Consider the following 23562-nt stretch of genomic DNA (forward strand, 5'->3'; position numbering starts at 1 on the left):
AGACTTAGCCCATGGGGCCTGGATCCTTCTCTCAGCCTCTCTAGTCACATGAGCAGTGGGACCCAGAAGATCTCGGAGGAGAAAACAGGGCTTTTGGAAGCTGGCACCCTGCCTTTGTTGGTAGGGCCATTAGCACCCTATTTGGGGAGCCACGAGGCCGTGCGGAGGAGGGGGTGTTGGGCACCTTATCCAGCTGTGGCCGCCCATCCTCTGACAGACCTGCGGGTCTTGCCCTAAACACGTAAGGGCGAAATCCGTGCTAATCCGTTTTGTATATCACTACCGCCTACCCTGTGTCTGTAGTGTGTTGGATAAGAGCACACACTGGAAAGACAGTGTCCCACACTTTGGTGAGAACATAAGTGAATATATAGTGAATATAAGTGAGGATATAACTGGCGGGGTGGCTCAGCCTGTTGGGCAGCCGACTCTGGATTTCAGCTCAGGCCGTGACCTCAACGGTTCATGGGTTCGAGCCCTGCAATCGGCTCTGTGCTGACAGCGCAGAGCCTGCTTGGGATTCTCTCTCTCTCTCTCTCTCTCTCTGTCTCTGTCTGTCTCTGTCTTTCTTTCTCTCTGCCCCTCCCCTGCTCTGTCTGTCTCTCTCAGAATAAATCAACTTAAAAAAAGAATATAAGTGGAATGTTCCCTCAGAGCAACTTCACAACATGTATTAAAAACTTAAAACCAGTCGTGGCTTCTGACTCCATGCGTTTTACGAATCGACCTAAGGGAAAGACGAAAGAAGCATGAGGCCAAAACGTTGTACGTGAGGGTGACCACTACAGAATTATGCAGATGCAAGGAATATTAAAGTAGATGTCGAACGGTATGGATATAACTGATGTATTGTGTAGTCATAGACCTGAATGGTAGCTAAGCATTCGAAACCCTGTTTCCACAGGATGCATGTGCGTTAGGAAAAAAAGCAAAAGTAAGACACTGCATTCAGAGTGAATTCGGTCCTTTTGGAACAAGATAGAGGTGTTGGCAAAGCAAAGTTTGGCCACAGTTTGAGAATGCAGAGGGTCATGGGGCGGGGACAGGGACATAACGGACAGCGAGGTGTGCTCCCTGGGCAGAACTGTCACACTGTTCTTTTTAGTTTTTCTTTATATTTTTCTGCCCCCCCCCCCCCCAGTTTTGGTGGACATGAATTTTTATCATCAAAAGACGAGAGACTTCTATGGTTTAAGAATCTGCCATATTCCTACCTCAACAGAGGATAATAGGGAATATCACTTATCCAGGCTCAGGGAGTACAGCGTTGGTGATCAGCAGCCTGGATCAGTCACCTATTAATTGAAATAATGCTGTGTAACAACCGCAAAATCTCAGCGGCACACAAAGTAGATTGTCGGCTGTCTGGTTGTCTCTGCTCCATGAGTCTTTTTTGGAACCAGTGTGTTAGCCGGGTTATGTTTTTTCTGATGAAGCACAAGAGAACCACTCAAAACATTGCGGGCCAGGGGCGCCCGGGTGGCTCAGTCGGTTGAGCGTCCGACTTCGGCTTGGGTCATTATCTCACGGTTCATGGGTTCGAGCTCTGCATCGGGCTCTGTGCTGGCAGCTCAGAGCCCGGAGGCTGCTTCGGATTCTGTGTCTCCCTCTCTCTCTGCTCCTCCCCTGTTCGTGCTCTGTCTCTCTCTCAAAAATAAATAAACATTAAAAAAAATTTCTTTTTAAAAAAACATGTGGGCCATCTGAGTCTGGGCTCTGACACCCAGTCACTCCTACTGAAATCACATGGCTGAGCTTAAAGACAAGGGAGCGACTGCAGCGTCATCCGTCCAAGGGCGTGGATCCAAGAAGGGGCTAGAATCCCTGAAGGTGATGGCTGTTTCTTTTAAGCAGATAAAAACGTTAGTTTGGAAACAAATAAAATGGACTCCCTGCCGAGCCCTCTCTTGCCGTTGCTAACGTGGATTTTGCCACTGTTGTGTTCAAGAGGTAGGAACGCTCGCCCTACTGAGAGGCTCTCTCTGTCTTCTTAGATCCTGGCCAACGTGATCATTTTCATCTGCGGGAACCTGGCGGGAGCGTACCACAAGCACCTCATGGAACTTGCTCTGCAGCAGACGTACCAGGACACGTGCAATTGCATCAAGTCCCGGATCAAGCTGGAATTTGAAAAGCGTCAGCAGGTAACGTGCGTGTTTCAGTCTCGCTTCCCCATTACTTGAGGCATGATTAGGAGGATGCTGTTAGGCTAATACTGTTAATACCGTTCACCCATCGTGGGGCATCAGAAAGAATCTGGAGCAGCCGACTGCCCGCGCCCAGCCTTGGGCTGGGTGCCTGGCGGAGTTAGAGACCAAAGAGCAGGGATGGCGTCTGTAGACCCAGCCCCGGTGACCTCAGGATCACCCACGTGCGAGCGTCCCATCAGCGGCCATCATCACACGGATGGGGAAACTCCAGTAGTCATTATCATCATCATCAATGACGCTTTGTCGAGACACTCACTTGAACGAAAACACAGGGCTCTGATGGCGTCTGCCCCAGGCGAAATCTGAGCCTCCTCCCTCCGCGCCGTCACAATGCTTCCTACAGTGCCTACCGTGTAGTCCACGCGGGAGGAAATAATCAAAGTCGTTCCTGAGGGAGGTCATGGGAGTTGAGGTGGAGGGTGCAGCAGGGAGCTCGCTGTCGTGACTGGGCCTGTCCCGGGGTGACCGTTGTGGGGGAGGCGTGGAAACGCACATCAGAAAAATACACAGGTTACGGCAAAGCATCGGAAGAATGAGAGAGGAAGACGAGTAGGAGGTGTGGCGAGCAAAGCCGTGTGTCATCAGGGACGGTGGAGAGCTGGTGAAACAGATAGGCTTTGGAGGGGAAACCATAAATACACAAGGGGCCCTGTATTTAATATGCTTAACTTCAGGTGGCGGCGGGGCATCACGTGACTGGCTTTGTTTTTCTTGGGTTTATGTATCTGTCACCAGGGACCCCAGTCCCCATGTCTAAAGGTGGTGGTTAGCAGGACTCTGTGAATACCCCACCTCACCTGTCAGAGAGCATTCATCACCGTGCCTGTGCTGGTAGCAGTCAGTATTTGGGGCATGGAAGATGTTTCACTATTATGTGTTCAATGGTACCGAGTTAGTCCATTCTATGAAATTATACCAAAATGTATCACGGTAGCAACAAAAACGTGTATTTGAGGGGCACCTGGGTGGCTCAGTCACTTGAGCATCTGACTCTTGATTTCAGCTTAGGTCATGACCAGGGTCGTGGGATCGAGCCCTACGGTGGGCTCCGTGCTGAGTACAGAACGTGCTTAAGATTCTGTCTCTCTCTCCCCCTTTGCCGCTCCCCCCCAACCCCCCCAAAAAAAGCATCCTTTAGGTTTTGATGCTAGACTTTTGTGTATAGACTGATGAATAGTGATCGAATTCCTCTTTGAAAACAGCGGGTTGATTTCACTTCATCCACTCAACAAAAATTGACTGAGCACCTAATTTGTGTCTGGCATGATTCTAGGCACCAGGATACGGCCATGAACATTGTATTCTCACTGGTATCACTAGCAAATCTCACAGTTAAATTTTAAAAAGCATTTTGTTACAACCCATATAGCAAAGGTTTCCAGTAACGAATGTTTAATTCTTTGATATCTATGTGTATCAAACTCCGGATTCAACATTAAGAGTTATAGACCGTTGTTAATTTGGGGCTGTTATCCAGTATATTTTCATATACTTGTGTCCAGTAACATTTTAAATCTGGGTTCTAGAAGATTCCACAGTTTCAACAGGCAGCACTTAGTGTTCATGATTGTTTTCTCTGTAGATTTCAAACATTTGAGGATAAATGGTTTCCTTTCCCAAATAGTAGCGACTCTATCAGTTTGGTTCTGACAGGCATATTTAACTTTCTTTTCCATCACCTCCAGAATCTACTTCAAAATCGCATGAAGGCTGAGGGAACTGAAATTCCAAGTAGACAGATTATGTAACCTAATATTTATAGTACCAGCTTTGGCAAAAGCAGTAAGTCAGGCTACTGACCTCATCTGCACTGCATACTTCTCTGAAGAGTCCCTGAACCCCCAGAACCAGGTGTCACTCTTGTCACGGTGATCTGTGGCCTCCGAGTAGTCCGGTGGCCATACTTGGACCTTAGGTAGCTCAGGAATTAGAGCTATGACATCTTGTGTGTTGAGGCTTTATGGGACAATCATGAGAGGTACTATAAGGTATTATAAGGACATTTACTAGTTTTTTAAAAAGGGACCTTTTAGAGAAGAGGGACACTTTGAAAGAAGAGTAAGACCTTGTGCTAAAGATGCCTAATAAAATATAATTTGACACCACAAATGTGTTTTGCTATTGATGTTGGGAGTCAGCTCCCAGGGTCTGGTGCCCAGAATGCAGTACTTTTCTTGTTAGGGCTTTGGAAAATATGTTTCTAGAATTAGAGTGAATGCTTACACTTTTTTGAAACTGGCATGCAATTAAGTGGGAACAGAATCTTCTTTTAGTTAATAAAATCAGTAAGACGTGATCTGCCAGATATAAGGAAATACAAAAAAAAAAAAAAAATTAGCCAACAGCAACCTGTATGTCCTTCATATAGAGGGTGAGTCCGGAGACCGTGAGTCCTGGTACGGCCACAGACCAAATGACAGTCCGAGGGCGCCACGTGTCCCTTCCTGCCCACCCTTTACCACAAACCACCTTTGCTTCATCCACAATCACCATGGCAAATGGCAGTACTCTTCAAAGTGCTTAATTCAATGATAGGGGTGGATGCTGAGCAAAAGAATTTGTTTCAGCATCTATTAGGACAATATAAATGCCATCCATTCGAATATTCTATATTGGCAGTTGCCTCAGTGGGAGTTGACACTCCCAGAGGCTGAGTGGCCGCCATCTTGGATAGTCACTGGGCCTGTTTCCCAGCTCACCCACGCTGACCTCGGGCCTTGGAGAGATAGGCCAGTGTCAGGCGAGCCCAGCAAGCCCCCCTCATGCAACCTGCTGGGGGCTGTAATAGCTGATGCTGTTGGGAGGTGTCTAGGAATTCTGAAACCTTTTCAGCATTGCTCAGCTCTTTACTTTCTTTCCTTCAAATGTTGTGATATTTTTCCTAGATGCAAATGAGATGAATTTTTAGAGACTAAAAACCATGTTTGAATAAAGTGACTATTTGTGCTATGAGATTGGGGGAGAGGAGAGAATGAAAAATGTTAGCAGAGATTTTTCTCAGAGTTATATTCTTGCCCTAAAAGTGCTCTCATATAGAAACACTGAAAATTATGATTTTTTCACTAGGTGGGAAATGTAAGGCGTTGCATTAGCACCGAGGCCACCTTTAGGCCTTTCGACTTTTTTCTCAAGACTCACATCCTGCAGGAAAAGCCTCAGCCATGTCTTGAGCACAGTTTCAGTGCAATAGAAGGTTCTTTATCAAACCTGAGAAAACAGCGGGTGTTTTTCCCTGGAGTATGTAATAGACTCTCAGGAATTGATAGGAGCCGGATTCAGAACAAAACAAGAATTTCTCTCCTAACCGCATGGGCAGTGGAAATGAATTTTGCCTCTGAAGTAGTAAAAACTGTATTTTCTTTTTTTTTTTTTTTATAGAAAGAAAATAAACCCTCTTCAACTTCTATGTTGTCTTTGTTTTAAAGTGGTGTAACTCAAAGCGTTTTCACATGGTCTGCCTTCATCTGGAACCACGCTATAGATTGAATATGACAGAATTACGCATTCTAGCAGAAAACACTAGTCAAGCGAGGTATGGACCCCTGATGAACCTAGCTAGATCTGTACCCCAGGTGGGGGTTTAGTGAACCAGTAGGCTTTCTGGCTCTCGTTGGGGGCAAAATTGGTTTTCTTCTCTGCAGACATCAGTGAAATGAATAACTGATCCTTTTGTGTTCATGGTTGAATAATGAATGTGCCCATCTTTATCCTAATATGATAGCAGGCCCCATTAGGGCATTGCTGAATGTATTGTGTAAGTCATTTAGGATGCCAGGAAAAAGTGTTGTTGGAGATGTTTTAGATTTGGGCTGCTAGATTTGGCCCTTTTTCATGAGGGAAAGGAGACAAGAAGTAACTAATTTTTTTTTTTTTTTTGCATCCTCATAATGTGCCTGGTAGTCTGTTTAGTACTTTGACATATCCATTTCCTAGCTGTGCTGTAACAAATTACCATAAACATAATGGCTTAAAATAGAACAAATTTATTCTCACACAGTTCTGGAGGTTAGAAGTCCAAAATCAGTCTCATGAGCTGAAGTCAAAGTATTGTCACGGCTGGCTTTAAGGGAGAGTCTGTTTCCTTGATTTTGAGTTTCTAGAGCCTGAGTGAATGCCGTGACTCCTAGCCCCTCCCTCCATGTTCAGTCTCAGCAGCGTAGAACCTTCCAGTGTCTCCACCTCCTTTTCCCTCTCCCCCTCTCCTCTCGAACTCTCTCCCCTCTGATTCTCCATGTACTTTCTTCCCTCCATCTGCTCTAAAGCCACTGCTTCCTTCTCATAAGAATAATCCAAGGTAGTCTATCCACCTCGGGGTCCTTAATTTAATCCCACTGCAAAGCTCTTGGTTTACCATGTAAGGTGACATAGTTAGGTTCTGAGGACTAGGATGGGGACCATCCTCTTTTCAGGGCCATTATCTAGCCTGCCATCCTCTTTTTTATTTCTGTATCAACTCTCTGACCTAAGTCCTTTTTCCTATTTCAACCAGGTAAAGGAATTGTCCAAATTACTTATCCAAGTTCACTCGGCTAGTCAGCGTGGCCTTTTCTGCCTTTCATGTTGGTTCTTTGCAAGTTCGTTTCAGCGATCTCTGAACATAGGTTAGCTAGAGATTTTCTGAGGCATGAAATACTTTTTTTTTTTTTTTAAATTAACTATGCCATTCATCATTACTAGTTAAATAAGAAAGCCTAAGATAATACCAAATGTGTGTCTGATGTGGTCACTAGGTAATGAGTTGCCGGGTTAAGTGAAGTGTCCTCCATGAGGGTGTCGGGTGTCAGGAAGTTCTATGGAAGGTCATTCACACCATGCAAGGAGCCACCGTGTGAAATCTGTCTGTGGCTTTATTTCCCTACTGTGGCAGAAGGGCTGAGAAGAGAGAGGGTGCACTCTGGAGGCAGAGCTTCTGAATTGAGCTTTTTTTTTTTCCTTGAGAGAGAGAGAGAAAGAGAGAGAGAGGCAGAGAGCATTAGTGACAGAGTGGCAGAAAGAGGAAGAGAGAATCCCAAGCAGGCTCCGGACCATCAGCACAGGGCACAACGCAGGGCTCACGAACTGTGAGATCATGAGCTGATCCGAGATCAAGAGTCGGATGCTCTACCAACGAAGCCACCCAGGCACCCCAAGGTTGTGTTACCTTAGTGTGATGCTGGTCGCATTTCTTAACTGCTCTCTTAGATTCTCTCACGGAGGTTCACGTGATCCCTTGCCCAATTTAACAAACAGTTTTCCCAGCCTCCAAAATGGTGTCCTGTTAAGAAAGTGGTCAGTAGCCGGTCTGGCCATTGAACCCTGATGACGCAGGTGCACTTATATTAAACAGCAGAAATCAGCTGCCGCCCTGGCTGAGGCATTGAGCGTGAGGTTGGCGGGAGGGAGGGGTGGATGTGGCCATGCCATCCCCGGAGTTACCTTCTCGTCCATTCTTCCTTGAGGCAAACAGAGTGAGCAGAGAAATGTTGGATAATTGGTGGATAATTACCCCGGACACTCTTCTACCAGCGTCTTCTCACCAAGTTCAGAAGTTTACTTTTTACCCCGGGGAATGGATGGTGTGAGTCAATCCCAACTCATATTACAGGACTTATTGTTTCCCTCAATTTCCTTCATCCTAATAGGAGCTTTTAGGCAGAGTCCAGGCTGAGGCATGTCAACCGCATATGCTTCTTGAGGGAACCAAATTGGGCAGAAAGAGCCCAACAGAAGTTCCAGCCAGTGAGACATTGTCACTGCCATTCCTGAAGAACTAAAGCAGTAAATTTTAGTGTCAATGTTGCCCAGGACCTTTGGGTAGGGTGGTGCATCCAGCAGCGACAGCAGAACGTGAGAACCCCACAACATCACACCCTGTGTACGGTCTGGTTCAGATACGCAGACCCTGCTCTGGCTTTTGCGTCATCAAAGATTATTAACTACACTTTCCTCCCACCCGGGGGATGGGTGTCTACTTTTTTTCTATTTTATTAAATAATCCCTGTAGAGTTTCTGTTTGGTGTCCCTTCCTTGATGAAGTCATAGCTTATATTGTTCTTGGTCACCACTTCTGTCCATTTTATCAAGTGATAGATTACACAACTTTCCCTTTGGCATCTCTCGCTCAAGGGAGAGGTCATAGCTCATACAGATGCTTATCACCGCCTTATTCTCATCGCTCATTAGTGAAAGATGGAATCACGTAGAAGACCACACTTCCTCGTCACGTGAAAGTTGGAAAAAATGGAAGAGTCACGGTTTCATGAAAGGGCTCTCCTCACCGTGTTTGCCGTTTGAATTGTCAGATTGAAGTTCAACAATTGGTTTAATGGTTTGCACCATATTGTATCATGTTGACGATTTAAATTCTCTTGAAGCTCAGATGTTATGCCTTATTGAGAAATTCCGGGGCAAGGTATTCCAGGACGCCGCATTTCACCATGAGCCTTTTACCCAGTTCCTTTAAATGAGAAATGGAAATCGATTCCAGAAAAAAAAATATATCAGTGACCCTCAAATCGTTAAGCCTGAAATAATTTCTGATAAGTCCTTTAGTTCAAATGGTTGAAATCAGTACATATTTTCTAAGATGACAATGAAGGCCGTGTTGTGAATGTGTACTCTGGCTCCTTTAAGGAGAAAGCAACGATTACAGATCCAAGACTAAGGGGAAGGAGGAGGGATTCATAGGAATCCCTTCGAATGTCCATGCCTAATGAAGACTACCACTGCAGGGGGTTAGTAAATAGTAGCTCACAAAAATAGCACTCTTTATTTGTTCACTCTTTAACAAGTCAGGCGTTCTGCTCTAAAGGAAAGAAACTAAGGGTTACAGCAATTCATTAAGCAGAGATCCTTTTAATGAATATATGCAAGTGTCTAGTTCTATCATGACAGTAGAAGAGCTACATGGTAAAGTAGAACTCTCCAGACGTTTCCTCTATGTAAGAAACGTGAGCCAAACTCCCAGCTAATATCTATGCAGAGTAAGCATCTCACCTGTCTTGTTGGGGACACACCTGGGAAAGAGTTCTGTTGCTTCAGATTATCACAAGCTAATCTCTGCTGATAATATAAAAGAAGCACAGAAAACAGAAGTTGCACCCTAAGCAGAGCATCTGGTTCTGATATTTTGGGCCTCTGGGAATTTTTAGTGTTTCATGGAGACCGCCTACTTTTTATACCCTGGGATGAAATATTTTGATGCTGGCAAGATTGTATAATAGGCAAAGAATAATCTAGTGGAAAGACTCAAGAAAGTTCTACCTCACTTGATATGAGTGAAATAAACCCAATCGAAAGGAATTCCAAAATCAGTCCTTCTGGTTCCATTATCCATTCTTCTGGTATTTGTCACATACAGGAGAAGATGTGCATTTATTCCAAAATCAAAGGCAAAGTGTCAAGTCTCTTATGATATTTTTCTTCCTGCAGATGAAACCACAGATGGGCCACTTAACTGTTAATAGAGGGAAAAGGCACTTTATGTCCATCAGCATGGGGCTGATTTAAGATGTTAAAGTTATTGAACCTCTGTGTTTAATAATTTGTTACCATGAGCCCAGTCATAGATAAAAAAAACATGTCACGTGGCGTTAGTGATGTGCTTATTGTATTGAGGCACCCATGGATGTTCATACCAAATTAACGCTTAGGACTTATGAGTTTTTTAATTTTGTTAATTGCATTTGTGTTTTCAAAAGGTGTTATTGTTTGGATTTTTTTTTTTTTTCTTTTAGGTTGTCTGGGTGTCCTCAGAGTTTTAGGAAATTTTGTTTTAGGGCTTTTCCGGAAGAATCCTTTAATCTGCTTATATGTTAGGAACCATTTGATATATGTAAGCTGCCAGATGTGAAAATTCCTCCCAGAGACCTGTGTTTTCCATAGATGTGAAAGCATGTACAACTATATGCTTTGCTCAGGAATGAAACCAGAGGAGCATTGGGGTAATGATATGCACATAAAGCCGTGCATAGACTATTAAGTTAAAATAATAGTTTTTACATATATACTCCCATTAAATACAGGATCATGAAGACTGTGGAAGGCACTAGCTCTCCTATCTATCGAAACGTCTACTTCACAATTTTATCTGTGATTGTATGTTATGTGCCAAGGGATTAACCCCAGAGAATAGAGTAATACCTGAGATTTACGGTCCCTTTTGTCTTTGGGCTTAAACACCAATGAAAGGAGACATGATAACTTACTAAATGCATAAATTTGATTAGAAGGTGCAAGTTACTGTGGCAAAGTGTAATGGAGAAGGCAGAGCGGCATATCGGAGCAGGCATCAGGGAGGCTTCTCTGGAGAGGTGACGTTTGGACTGAAATGGTATTGCAGAAGGATGCAGTCCTCTGATACTTTGATGAAAATGCTCTAAACAGAGGGGGCAGGTCTGCAGGGTCTTGAGTTAGAAACCAGATTGTCCTGTTTGAGGAACATCAAGGTCGGGGGGACAGTTGGGTAAGAGAAGAGAGTTGGAGACAGAGACGGGAGCCAGACCACACACTTGGCCTTGTAAAGTATGCTGAGGACTTGGAATTTTATTATACACTGAATGGGAAGGCACTGAGGAGTTTAAGTGAGGTAGTGAGATGAACTGGTAACATTCTTAAAAGGATCTCTCTGACTGCTGGTGGAGAATAGAGGAGGAAGGAGCGTTAGCAGAGGGACAAGTTTTGGGAGTAGTCCAGACTAGAGGTAAGAGTAGCTTCGGTCACAGTGGACAGATGCAGGGTGTATTTTGAAACTAAACTGGTAGGAATTACTGTTGAGTTAGGTGTTGGATGGGAGAAAGATAAAATAAGAAAGATTCAAAGCTTTGAACTTGAGCAGCTGGGTAATGGCTAGTGTGCCACTTATAAGACGTTAAAGTCTTTGGGAACAATATTTATTGCAGGTAGTGGTAGAGTTGAAATCAAGAGTTGAGTTTTGAACAGTTAATTTTTTTAATATGAAATTTATTGTCAAATTGGTTTCCATACAACACCCAGTGCTCATCCCAACAGGTGTCCTCCTCAATGCCCCTCACCCACTTTCCCCTCCCTCCCACCCCCCATCAACCCTCAGTTTATTCTCAGTTTTTAAGAGTAATTTTGAGATACCCATGATAATGTCCAAGGGGCAATGCCAACCTATAGTTTTTACATGAGATCTGGATCTGAAAATGTAAATTTGGAAGTCATCAACATACATTGGTATGTTTGTATACCATATATATATATATATATATATATATATATATATATATATTTTTTTTTTTTTTTTTTTAATTTTAATGCGTATTTATTATTGAGAGACAGAGTGTGAGTGTGGGAGGGGCAAAGAAAGAGGGAGACACAGAATCTGAAGCAGACTCCAGGCTCTGAGCTATCATCACAGAGCCCGATGCGGGGCTCAAATGCACAGACTATAAGATCGTGACCTGAGCCAAAGTTGGTCACTTAACTGACTGAGCCACCCAGGCACCCCAACATATATTGGTCTTTTTTTTTTAATTTTTTAAATGTTTATTTATTTTTTGAGACAGAGAGAGACAGAGCATGAACGGGGGAGGGTCAGAGAGAGAGGGAGACACAGAATTCAAAGCAGGCTCCAGGCTCTGAGCTGTCAGCACAGAGCCTGACGCAGGGCTCAAACTCACAGACCGTGAGATCATGACCTGAGCTGATGTCGGACGCTTAACCGACTGAGCCACCCAGGCGCCCTTATATTGGTCTTTAAAAGACTAAATGAGATTTTCTAGGGAGAATGTGATCAGAAAATATTAAAATGACCCAAGGCCAACCCTGAAAACACACCAATGTTAGAGAAAGAACAGAAGGAGAGGACTCAGCCAAAGTCACTGAAAAAGATCACTCTTGTAGGAGAGAAGCCAGAGAATGTGGTTCAAGAGAAGTAAAGGGAGAAAGTTTAGGGGGGACCATGGTGAACTTAGCCAAGTGCTGAAAGAGAGTGTCAAAGAAGTGATCACCAGTCTTGGCAACATGTTCACGGGTGGCCTGGGCAGAGGGATGGAAATGACTGAGCTCAGGTAGGGAGAAAATAGAAGGTGAGGAAGTGCATGCATTGAGCATGGACGGCTCTTTTGACACATGCAGCTGTAAAGGGGAGCCAGAAAGAGCCAAGCAGTTTGTTCGGGGAAGGTTTTCTTTACCCAAGATGGAGGCCACTGTTGTATTATGTATCTTATATGGTATCTCTGCGAAAACATTTTAATAATTTCTACTGTATTACATTATATGGTTTTCTCAATGTCTTTCTTTTATTCTGAATCATTGATTCCCAGGAAGTGAGGGGAAGAAGGATTGATTGATTTTTCCATAAAGGCATTTGTGTTCCTAGATTACAATTCCTAACTAATCACAGTACTAGTCTATTGAGTATACGAACTCCTGTTCTGGTAATAGCTACTAGAAAGGTTTTAACTCCAATAGAAACAATGAAAAAGAGTTACTTAGTAGACAAATAATAATAACAACATGGAAACCATGAAAAGGAACAGAAAGACTGGGAAGACTGTAGGTAGAATAAAGACAATGAAGACAAAAACTCAGGCTTCAACTTGGGTTAACTACGTTTTAGAAACACATTAAAGTGAAACCGTGAGATTAAACATTAGAAGGAAAAGAGTTCCTCCTCTTAGCCAATAAATGAAAGAAAGAAAGAAAGAAAGAAAGAAAGAAAGAAAGAAAGAAAGAAAAGGAAAGAGAAAGAAAATCGCATATCCATGAATGTGTCGTTATCACCATATTCCTGGGAGGATCACTGTCCAGGGCTTGAACATTTCAACGTTGGATAGTTTTCCTAAAAGTGTAATCTTACTTATAAGAATGGAAAAAGCAAAGGTAGGTGTTCCACCTGGAGACAAAAATCATCAGCAACCAGTGGAATAGTTAAGAATTGAAAAGCAAAAAACAGGGAACAGTGAGAGGCAGCTCCGATCACCTCCTTTTGTCAAAACTGTGAAAGCCACCGCAGACACAGTGTTTTCTCCCTGCTGTTCACGGACTCCTGCCCATGACGATCAACCAGCAAATAATGCTTTGGCCTCAATGGAATTTTCTTGCTGTTTTCTTCCCCCCACCCCCACCCCTGTCCTGTTTTAGGCACCTTTCCGGCTACATGTGTGCTAGATTCTCTAAGAAGTTAGGACTTGGGTCTTTTAAACAAGCTGTATAGAATCAAAACAGGAGTATTTAACCATTGACTGTGGAATAAGGTCAGACCAACCTGCTGGAGTCTGAGGCTTGGCAGGCCACGCCCAACATCTCAGCCCTGAAGGACATGACCATCTCTTGGACAAGGCTTAGCCACATATGTGGACCCTCGCACTCCAAGACGGGCTCCGCCGATTGGAGGACCAAACACAAATCACGCACATGAAACAGTGCATCATGTGAATGTGCCTCGTGAGTGTCTTAACCTGACCCTCTCCCAGTGTTCCTGCCTACAAATGAGTCCCTCGGGGTCAACATGTGGCAGCTGTCTGGGCAGCTGCCTGAGAGCTTACTGCCAGACTAAGTGACTCGGGTGCATTTCCCAGGGACATCATCGTTATCCCTCTGAGAGGTCTACTTGGGGCCCATTCCTGCCATCCTGAAACTAGACTGTGAATTCTTTGGTGGAAAGGGCTGTCTGTCATTTTATTATTTTTCTTTATAGTCTTAGAACCTAGTGCAGTTCCCTGCATGGAGTAAGCAAGAACATGCACACTTAAACACAGCTGATAAAAACACCGGTATAGTGTTTTCTCTCTCTCTCTCTTTCTCTCTCTCTCTGTCCCTCCCTCCCTCCCACTGTTCAGCTTTCATAATGCAATAATTAATTATATATGTACTCAGAGGTAATTAGTTTAACTGTGTTATTATCAGTGGTCCCAAAACCACGTCCTCCTACATTTTGGACTTGTTGTGATTTATAGCAACTCTGGACTCCGGAGTATTCTTACCTCCTCTTGATTCACACGTCCTGACTCTCTCCCTCTGTCTCTTCTGGATTCCTTGCACGTTAAGGGTGATCTCTGAGCACTTCATGTCCTATGACTGCTTTGAATGAACCCAGATGCTATCAGATGCGTCGTCCCATTATGAGGCTCAATTGTGTCATGTTGTCATTCACAATAGATCTTCAAAAAAGTAACAAAGACAGACAGCAAAAATGTGCCATTCCTGTTCTCCGTGCCCACATTCCTCTCCCCAAAAGTCACTAGTGTGGTCTTGGCTGAAATATTTTTATGAACTTGGGTTCCATTAGCCTCATTGTCATGGAGGTGATCAATATAGCCTTCCGGGAAGGAGTGTACAGACAGAAGTTTTGCATGTGTCATAAACAATGCAATTTTTATGTCAAAGACAAAATACAAGCTTGAAATCACCCTAGCCTATTAATTCGATCCAGATCTGCTGAGGAACACGCATTTAAACTAGCCTTCAATGAAAAGTTCTGCTCATGGATACAATGTTGGTGACAGTTTGCAGGATAATGGATCTTTGGAACAGTGCTAGATTTGACATCAGTGAGTATAGCACTTAAGATAATTACTATCTCAGACCTTTGCTGGTGAATTTTATTAACAAGTTGGGGGGAAACTCTCTCGGGGGAATATTTCGGAGTGAGTGTTCCACAGCGTGGGTCAGTACACAGAGACACGTCCACCACGGATGATATGTTTTAAGAAGGGCAGGCAGAGCAAGGAACACTCAAAACTCGGGCCGTGAGGGGCGTCTGGGTGGCTCAGTCAGTGAAGGGGCCAACTTCAGCTCAGGTTATGATCTCGGGGTTCACGAGTTCGAGCCCCGCGTCGGGCTCTGTGCTGACAGCTCGGAGCCCAGGGCCTACTTTGGATTCTGTCTCTCTCTCTCTCTCTCTCTCTCTCTCTCTGCCTGCCCTTCCCTGCTCAAGCTCTCTCTCTGTCTCAATAATAAATAAACGTTAAAAAAATTAAAAAAACAAAAAACAAAACAAAAAAAAACTCGGGCCGTGAAGATGTGACACTTCCAAATGAGTGAGCTTTCTGAAAAGTTATGAGTGGGATTTTGAATGCCTTATTGAAAAACGGAGGGGAATCCTTTCATTAAAGAGCAGAACTTCACCAGCTGATATAAAAGAACGTGAATGTGACAAATGCCACAGGAGAGAATTGACAGATCTCTCAAAGTTACTGATGAATAATGGAAAGAAAGTTAAAACGTGCCTTTAAATAAGTTTGCTTTTTATACGCTTTCATGAAAAATGGTCCTGTCCTTTCCCATGGAAATCAGCATTTATAGCTACTGTCTTCTGCTTTCGGTGACATCACAGCTTTATTTCACTGGGAAATGGGCAATACAAGCATGAAGCCTAGAAAAACAAAATCAAACAGATTATGCAAAAACAGAGAGAGAGACCTACTTGATGGCATTTTGTGGGTATTTTCTCTAGAGAATGATGACCTCAATCGTTTCATCTCTTACTGTCTTTCTTTGCTGGGGGGATAGAGAATGACGGGCTGCGTTGTTTCTCAGTCTATAGCTCATAGAGTGGTCCAGCTGAGAATGGATTTGGAAAATTTGCTTTTCTGTTGCTTCAGAGGAAGTTCCGTGCTTGCTCCCTGCCCAGCCTTTCCTCATAGGAGCACCCTTGAGTAGAGGAATGAGGATTTGAAAATCAATGCTACCATGCATGCTTCCAGTGTCACGTATGTCCTGCAAAGCGGGACCTTAGGTCTGATCCTGCCTGCACACAATCCCAGGGAATTGCTGGGAGGCGGGTGCTGGGTGCGGGTAGAGGTGTGGGTTCATCATCTGTCAGGGGTGTGGCTAAAGGATTCTGTGGCATGGGGAAGCAGACTGCCCTTAATCTCTGCCCCACGATTTTTAGTTCAGTGAAACTCTGCCCATAATGGATTGTACTCAAATTGGAGTTGGAAAAGAATGCAAATAAAAATACAGATTACCCGGCACCTCAGACTTAAAGAACAGCGTAGATGATGATAATGGGAGATGTGATTGTGCTGTTTTTCCTTGCTGTTGAGTTATGTTTCTGTGTTCTATTACACTGCGATGTTTCCTTTATCATATACTAATTCTTAGGCCAACTCTATGTTCTCCAGAAGTTTGTCTCTGCGCCCTGACATCATGGTTGTAATTGATATATTTTGCCATTACATTTTCTATCTTTCAGGATCACCACTACCCTCCCTTTTTATATGTTTTTAAATTAGATTGTTTTTTTTTTTATTTTTGACTGTTTACTTTCCTACATAGACTGTGCGAATATTGTTTTCATGTTCCTAAATATATTCCTTTAGCCTTCCCATTCAGAAACGTTGAATTTCCCTTTTTACAAAAATATACCCTTGAATCAATCAGCAAAGCTTTTAGGGTTTTCCCTGCAAAGTTCCCACACAGTTTTCATAAATTGATTTTGAAATTTTTAGAGGTTTTGTGCTCTTATAAAGAAGTTACCTTCCTGTCCACATGAATTTTATGTGATTATAAACAGCAGAGATACTGTTGAGATGTATGTTTTTCTTGTATCCAGACACTCGGGAAATTTCCTATCCACCATGACAGTGCCTTCTTCCCGAACCCATATGCAGCAGTCACCTGCAGGCCCCACACTCTTTTGTTTTTCTACCTTTAATTTTTCACACAGTCTGATGTCAAGAGCTTTCAAAGCCCTGCATGACATCATTCTGTTGGGCAGCCTTTTGGTGCCTGTATTCATAGGAAATGCCCATTGTATTGGGTTTTTTTTTTATAATTAAATAAACAAACTTAAAAAATTGATTGGAGAAAGCTTTCTCTGGTTTCTTTAACATTTTGAAGCCATGTAATTGTGATTTTGGTTTTAAATCTAAACTTACTGGTTTTTAGAGAGAGAAATTGGAGACTAATCGCATTTGTTGTGATATCATGATACCATATACCTAGTATCTCTCATTCTGCTTCTTGACATTTAGTGTTTGTTCCTAATGTTTTTTAAAATAGTGTCATTCTGTTTTGAATTCCTTTTCCTTTTGAATATGATTTATCAGGAACCATTCTATTCTCTGTTCTTTTATTCTATCTCTAACATATCTTGTAAGCATTTTAGAATATCCACCAACATATTAGCACTGTAGTTATTACTTATCTAAATGGTCCCAGTAATGCATATCTGTTTCTTCTTTGCTAATAAATATTCCAGTTTCTCTTATTTTAAAAGTTAAAAATAACCTAAGAAACACGTCACCGATTCTTGCATATCTCACAATGAGTATTTATTCTTGCTTCCTTCCACTCGTCACTGATCTTGAAAAAGTAGCAACTACTCTCGTTCCTCTTTCCTTCTTACCCACTTCCTAAATTGACTCTTCAGCTGCCATCAAAATTCATTGTTCAATACAAAACACTCGCTAAATTTAAAGCCATTTTCCATCCTAGATTTCTGCGGTGCTGCCTTTTGCCGTTCCCCTTTTTGTCCGTTACGGAAAAATACTCTCGGAGGGAAAAACATAAACATTTCTCTTGGTTCCCATCCTCTGGTACCATTCAGGTTCTCCAGCTCTTTCCTCTCTGCATCCTTTGATGGACACTCTTTTTATTCCTACCACCAAACACACACATGTTCTTTTGGATTCTGCACAGAGACACCTTTCCTCTGCGCTGTATTTGTGTTGGTCGGCGTTTGGCTCATCACACACTTTCAATCATCTGAGGGCTCTCAGTGCACTCATTCTGCCCTCCACCTTTCCTTGGGTTCCAGACTCATTTTTCATTACCTATGAAAAATGTCGTGTCTAAACCCACCTTTCCCAAATCGCTCTTCTGTCATCTCCCTACTTCTGTTGGTGACCCCCCCCCCCACCTGCCTCACCCAACTCTACATCTCTCTCTCTCTGTTTTCTCCCCCCGTATCCCCCATAACAGGTGCCCTGTTGTATAGTTTACATTGGCATTTCCACTGCCGCCTGCTTAGTTTATGTTGTCAGTGCGTCGTGCCCTCATCAGATTCACGCCATGCCTCGGTATTCTATTAATCCTCTCAAGGCACAGCTGGGACAGAGGTGAGCCTGGTTAATAGTGGCGTGCTTTCAACAGGGGTTCTCTGAACTGTTCGCTGAGAGGTAGTATTGTGTATTTGTTATACGCGGCTTTGGTTCTTCATCGTTTGGCTCTGAATCCTTGGACACCCCTTGATACTTGGGTGGCTTTGCAAAACGTATGTTAACCTTTCTGGCGCTCTGTTTCCTCATCTGTAAAATGATTGTCTTAGTCCATTCAGGTAGCTGAAACAAAATGCCATGACCCGAGGGGCTTGTGAACAACAGAAATTCGTTGCTCACAGTTCTGGAGGCTGGAAGTTCAAGATCGGGGTGCAGCATGGTCAGGTCACCTCTCAAAGACCTCACCTCCTAATACCATCGCACTGCGTTTGGGATTTCAATACACGAATGCTGGTGGGGGACACCAACATTACGACCACAGCGATGCAGTAATGACATTACTTACCTCAGTAGAGATGTCGGGATGTCAAGCATTTTTATCATCACTCAAGAGGCATGTGCTCACCACATGTATATATGTCCATGTGTGTGCACTTGCCCAGTATGTATATTTAAACCTAAAATATATTTAAATCTAAAACATTTATAAAGACATATTTATATTTAGTTTAATATATAAAAATTTACATGGGGGCGCCTGGGTGGCTCACTCTGTTAAGCATCCAGCTTCAGCTCAGCTCGTGATCTCATAGTTTGTGGGTTCGAGCCCAGCGTCGGGCTCTGGCTGGCAGCTCGGAGCCTGGGGCCTGCTTCAGATTCTGTGTCTCCTTTGCTCTCTGCCCCTCCCTCACTCAGGCTCTGTCTCTCTCTCTCTGTCTCCTTCAAAAATAAATAAACATTAAAAAATTAAAAACAATAAATTATATATAAAATATGTATTTGTATTTAATACATATTTATACTTAGAACACACACACATATACGTACGTGTGTGCGCATATATCCTGAATCCCTGTGGCCTAAAGAGAACGCCCAGAAAGTGGCTGCCGCTTCTGTCAGAGCAGAAGTACATCTGAGGCTCATTTGATGTGTACGAGCTTCACTGGGAAACTTGTAGGAGTGATCATAGAGGCACAGCCAGCACTTGCATGTTCAGAGTCCTTGGGAAAGAAAGAGCCTCGGAACCATAAAAGGCCAGGAGGTACTTTTGCAGGCAACAGACAGCGATGAAGGAAATGTCGAAAACAGAAAGCATCAAAGGCCACCCCAGTGAGGGTCAAGTTTGCGTAAGAGCTTTGGGAAGAAAGATGGTTCTCTTGGGTTACCTGGTGACCAGTGAACAGATCACATCCCTTACCTTCTCTCCAGTAATATCTCCGTACACATCTGCTCTCAAGTCATGATTTAGAGACCTTTCTTTCTATGAGGAATTGATAAGACGCTCGAGTTTTGAGGCCGAATCTTTGTTTATTCAACAGGCACTCCAAATATCCACATGGACTCCTTTCTGTGCTGCTGACAGTTTAGTACTAAGGATAAGGGGAGGAACCCCGAAAGCTTCTAGAATGGAAAAAAATAAATACCCTAGGTTAAGTGCGATGGGGTAAGAGTCGAATTTTTATTTCTCATGCGTGACACCAGAAGTTAAAAAAAAACGGTAGAGCAAAATCTTAAAAATACTTAAGAAAAGTATTTTGCACTTCAGTTTGTATACTGAGTCAAATCAGCATTCATCAGTGAGGTTAAAGTAAAGACTTTCAGGCCTGCGTGCACTCAGAAAATGCAACCCCACACCTGCACTGTGATATGGTGATTTTAGGATTTCCTCCAGTAAAACATACAAAAATGAATTCAAATAAAAGAGAGAAAAAGTTGGGGAGTAAGAGAAGCTTTGCGAGCCGAGAACCTGGTAAAGCTTAAGAGAGAAGACTAACTAATTATAGTTGCCAAATGTAAAAATAGAATTATTAATCAGACCAGCAAGAAGAACAAAACTCTAATATCTGAAAACTCAGATGATTTCAGCTTGGGAGTGTTTTGGTTGATGAATCCTTTATTGTCTAGAACGGATTACTTCTAGAGATCAACGTTAAACAAAAAGAAATGGTTTATCCCATTGCTTTCAGTCATGGTGCATATTTTTAATTTCAAACGACATTAAAGGAGAGAATTAGATTATTCATGAAAGCGCATCATGTGTTAAGTTTGCAAAACTCTCTTTTAATGGCAATTCAGAATTCAGCATGAAGGGAAAAAGACACGACTTGTGTAAGGACCAGCCATCCTAATTCCGTGGTTTAGTACCCTGAGTCCTCAAGTTTTCCTTCCAACCACATACAATAAAATCTGTTTAAGGACCAGGTACACAGTGCATATTACATTTAAGCTGTGAAAGTCAGAACTCCTGAAGCACAGTATACATTTCCGTATAAGTGCTGTTTGCACTCATGCAACATCTTTCATCGGAGGGAACCGGATTCTTTGTAAATGTCATAAATATCACATCCCATAGAATTATTTCATACTGTGGTGGTCTCGTCACAAATACAGAGGGCAGGGAATTCCCGAAGTCTCAGCAAAAGCTTATCCCGATGGGCCATGTCATCCAGCTTCCAGAAGCAAGACTCAAGAAGAGGTTTTATTTGGGAATTACTTGTTTTGGGAGCACTTGCCTTCCCTCCAGCGTCCCAGAGTCCTGATGCGTTCTGTCTGCAGCTTTGCCCCTGTAAAAAGGTGCTGGAGGAACATTGGGTAAACTCAGGACAGGTCAGGACCTTCATTCGAACCAGAATTCCTTGCCTGGGCAGACCGTTCCGTCCTTTGGAACGTACGAATGTGCCTTTCAACTTCTGATACGAGGGAGCTCTGCCCGATCGTGTGTCCGACCCTGTACAGGTTTTCTTTTTGTTTTAATTGATTGGTTGGTGGGAGGGTCGATTGATTTTCCAGCTTCTCAGTTCCTTGGTTTCCTGGTCTGTGAAATGTGAGCAGTGGTGGCATCTGCCCCATAGGGTTGTTCTGGGGCCGGAGAAATTGTGTAGACGCTGAACTTCACAAGCTCCTGGTCTTCTCGGTTGTGAATTGGTGGTTTTGCACAGAGATTCATCTATCGTGTGAATACTCAGAAATGCCTTGGGTGTTATAAAAAATAGCCCCGATGTAAACTTTTGGAAATGGGTGGTGCTTTTAAAGCTACTTCCTAACGTTTCAGGAAATAACAAACACAGGAAAGTAAAACCATCCGGTGTGTTGCTGGACACCTGACCGCCTCCTTCCCTTCTCTTCTCTCTCCCCCATCACTGGCAAAATTTGGGAAATATGTAAAGACCCCCAAAGAGTCCTGTCTCCTAGTGAGTGCAGATCAAACTGTCCTTGACTTTTGATGTTTCCTGATGTTCTCTTTTTCTCTCTGCGTCAAAATATTTCAGACTTGAAATTCAAAGCCAAGGGACAAATAATCAGACCCTCTGCCTTCCTTCCCCTTCCCTTGAGGAGCCCAGGGGAAAGACACAATGCTGAGAGTGATTTCAGGGCTCTGGGCTGCAGTTTCCTCACGAGTAAAAGGAGAGTTCTGGTCCTCAGTAGGTTTCCCATCAGCCCCATGGTCCGGGACTTCACATTTTCCTATTGTTATTTTCATCCTCTCACCAAACCTTTAAAGAAAAACTCCATGACTGACCTTTTTCTTTTTTCTTCTTACTGCCCCTTCAATTCTGGCTGTGATTCTGAGGTGTTTCCCAGAAGCTTTCACTCATCCCTATCTGTTGACATTGGTTTCTGTCCTGCGAGCATGGTGTTCATTTCTCTTGGCACATCACTTCTCTTCCGCCTGATTATTTTCATGAAGTGCAAATATTCATGCGTACTCATTATATACTCATTTGCTTCAGAGCAAAGCATCAGGATAAAACACTTTCTTATGTGAGTAGTGCGGAAAAGTACTACGATGACATTTAGCTTAGAAATAGATCCTACCACTAATAGTATTCGTTGGTGGCCCAAGAGCATCAGTAGTCATTCTAGCGATTTTAGGTTTACAGGCACCCATGGAGGCATGCTTCCTAGCGATGGAAAAAAACAGTGTCTCCTCATAATTACAGAAAATCTTTGTCGAGTAAAACGCCAAAGGACGGAAAAATGGGCTTACTGCGAGAATGGAAACTAGAGAGCAATATATAAAATAAACTAGTATCCAGTCATAAAACTCAGGAAAACTTAGTGACAGATGAATGAATTGGAACCATTTGTGTCACTTGATAGAACTTTGATGTGCAAAGAAAGTATTATTTTCAATTTGTGAGGCGAGCCATTGCGGCCATTGTAAGCAAAACTATTTCCTGTCAGGTTCTGGAAACCAGTGGAATTGGATAAAAGTCGTTCACTCGTAGCTATGGCTAACGCAAAAAAGGATGGCTCCAGAGATACGCTACTAGAACTTACTGGGCATAAAACTAGTCGAATAAATTTGAATGGTCTGTTGTAAATTACTTCTCTGGCTGAGAAAATGCTTTTGCCTTCGTGTCCTGAGTGTCACGCAAGTGGGATCTTAATATTTAGAGATCCCCTCTCACTGAAGGAACTGATTTGGCCTCTTATCAGGCATGATGATACCTTTGAAATACAGCAAGCAGGAGTGACATTATTTTCATCTTTTGTGCCTCCTTTGGGTAACAACTGAGTAAAATGTTTTTGACTACAGATAATCGTGTTGACGCGGAATGAAACATCGATACAAAGATGATTTCCTTTGTTTGCCTTCTGATGTCGTAGAGGATGAAGCACGGGGTTTTGGGTTTCTTTCTGGATACCTGGTCAGTGAAGAGAAGTTTAGCAGTAGTCTCCGTGGGCTTCATCAAGCATGGCAGACGTAGCACGTTCTGAGAGTCAGAGGGATCTACGCGTAGCCTTTACTGAACTACGTGCTGTTACGCGCCTTCATGTGCTGAAGTGTGATGTACGCTGCTTTGGTGTGAGGACCGTGCAGGAAGCCTTGCCTGGTGACAGCTCCAAACACTTGTGTGTGCCCAGGCTTTCGTCTCCAGTCTGTTCTCCGTTACTCACTCCCTGGGATTCTCACCCTTTCTCAGGGCTTTGAGAGTCTCCGTACGCTGAGGAACCACGGCTCTGATCTCTCCCCTGAAATCCAGACTCAAAGTCCAACTACCAAACCCTTGTTTCCATTGGAATGTTTGAAGAGCATCTCAACCGTAACATGGCCCAAACAGGGCCTCTGATTTTCCCCAAACCTACTTTTCTCCCGTTTCGCTGTCAGCGAATGACACGCCATTCACCCAGTTTCTCAAGCTGGACTCTGCTTTTTCTCTGCCTCCTCATATCCATTAGCACCGTCAGCAAATGGTACTGGCTCTGCCTTCAAGTATACCCCAACCTAAGGACGCTCC

The 23562-nt window shown here is 43.3% G+C and overlaps 1 protein-coding gene across 2 annotated transcripts in view; it reads left to right on the top strand.

Annotated features, from left to right (window-relative positions):
* Window positions 1–23562, top strand: part of ADCY2 (adenylate cyclase 2) — a 415689-nt gene that overhangs the window by 209637 nt on the left and 182490 nt on the right. For both annotated transcript variants that reach the window (XM_078444291.2, XM_078444293.2), the window contains exon 4: window positions 1995–2144. In XM_078444291.2, coding sequence (XP_078300417.1) covers window positions 1995–2144 — 150 coding nt within the window. The remainder of the gene's footprint in view (window positions 1–1994; window positions 2145–23562) is intronic.

The sequence above is a fragment of the Panthera onca genome, chromosome A1, assembly GCF_046562875.1.
Source record: "Panthera onca isolate mPanOnc1 chromosome A1, mPanOnc1 haplotype 2, whole genome shotgun sequence".
Classification (NCBI taxonomy): Eukaryota; Metazoa; Chordata; class Mammalia; order Carnivora; family Felidae; genus Panthera; species Panthera onca.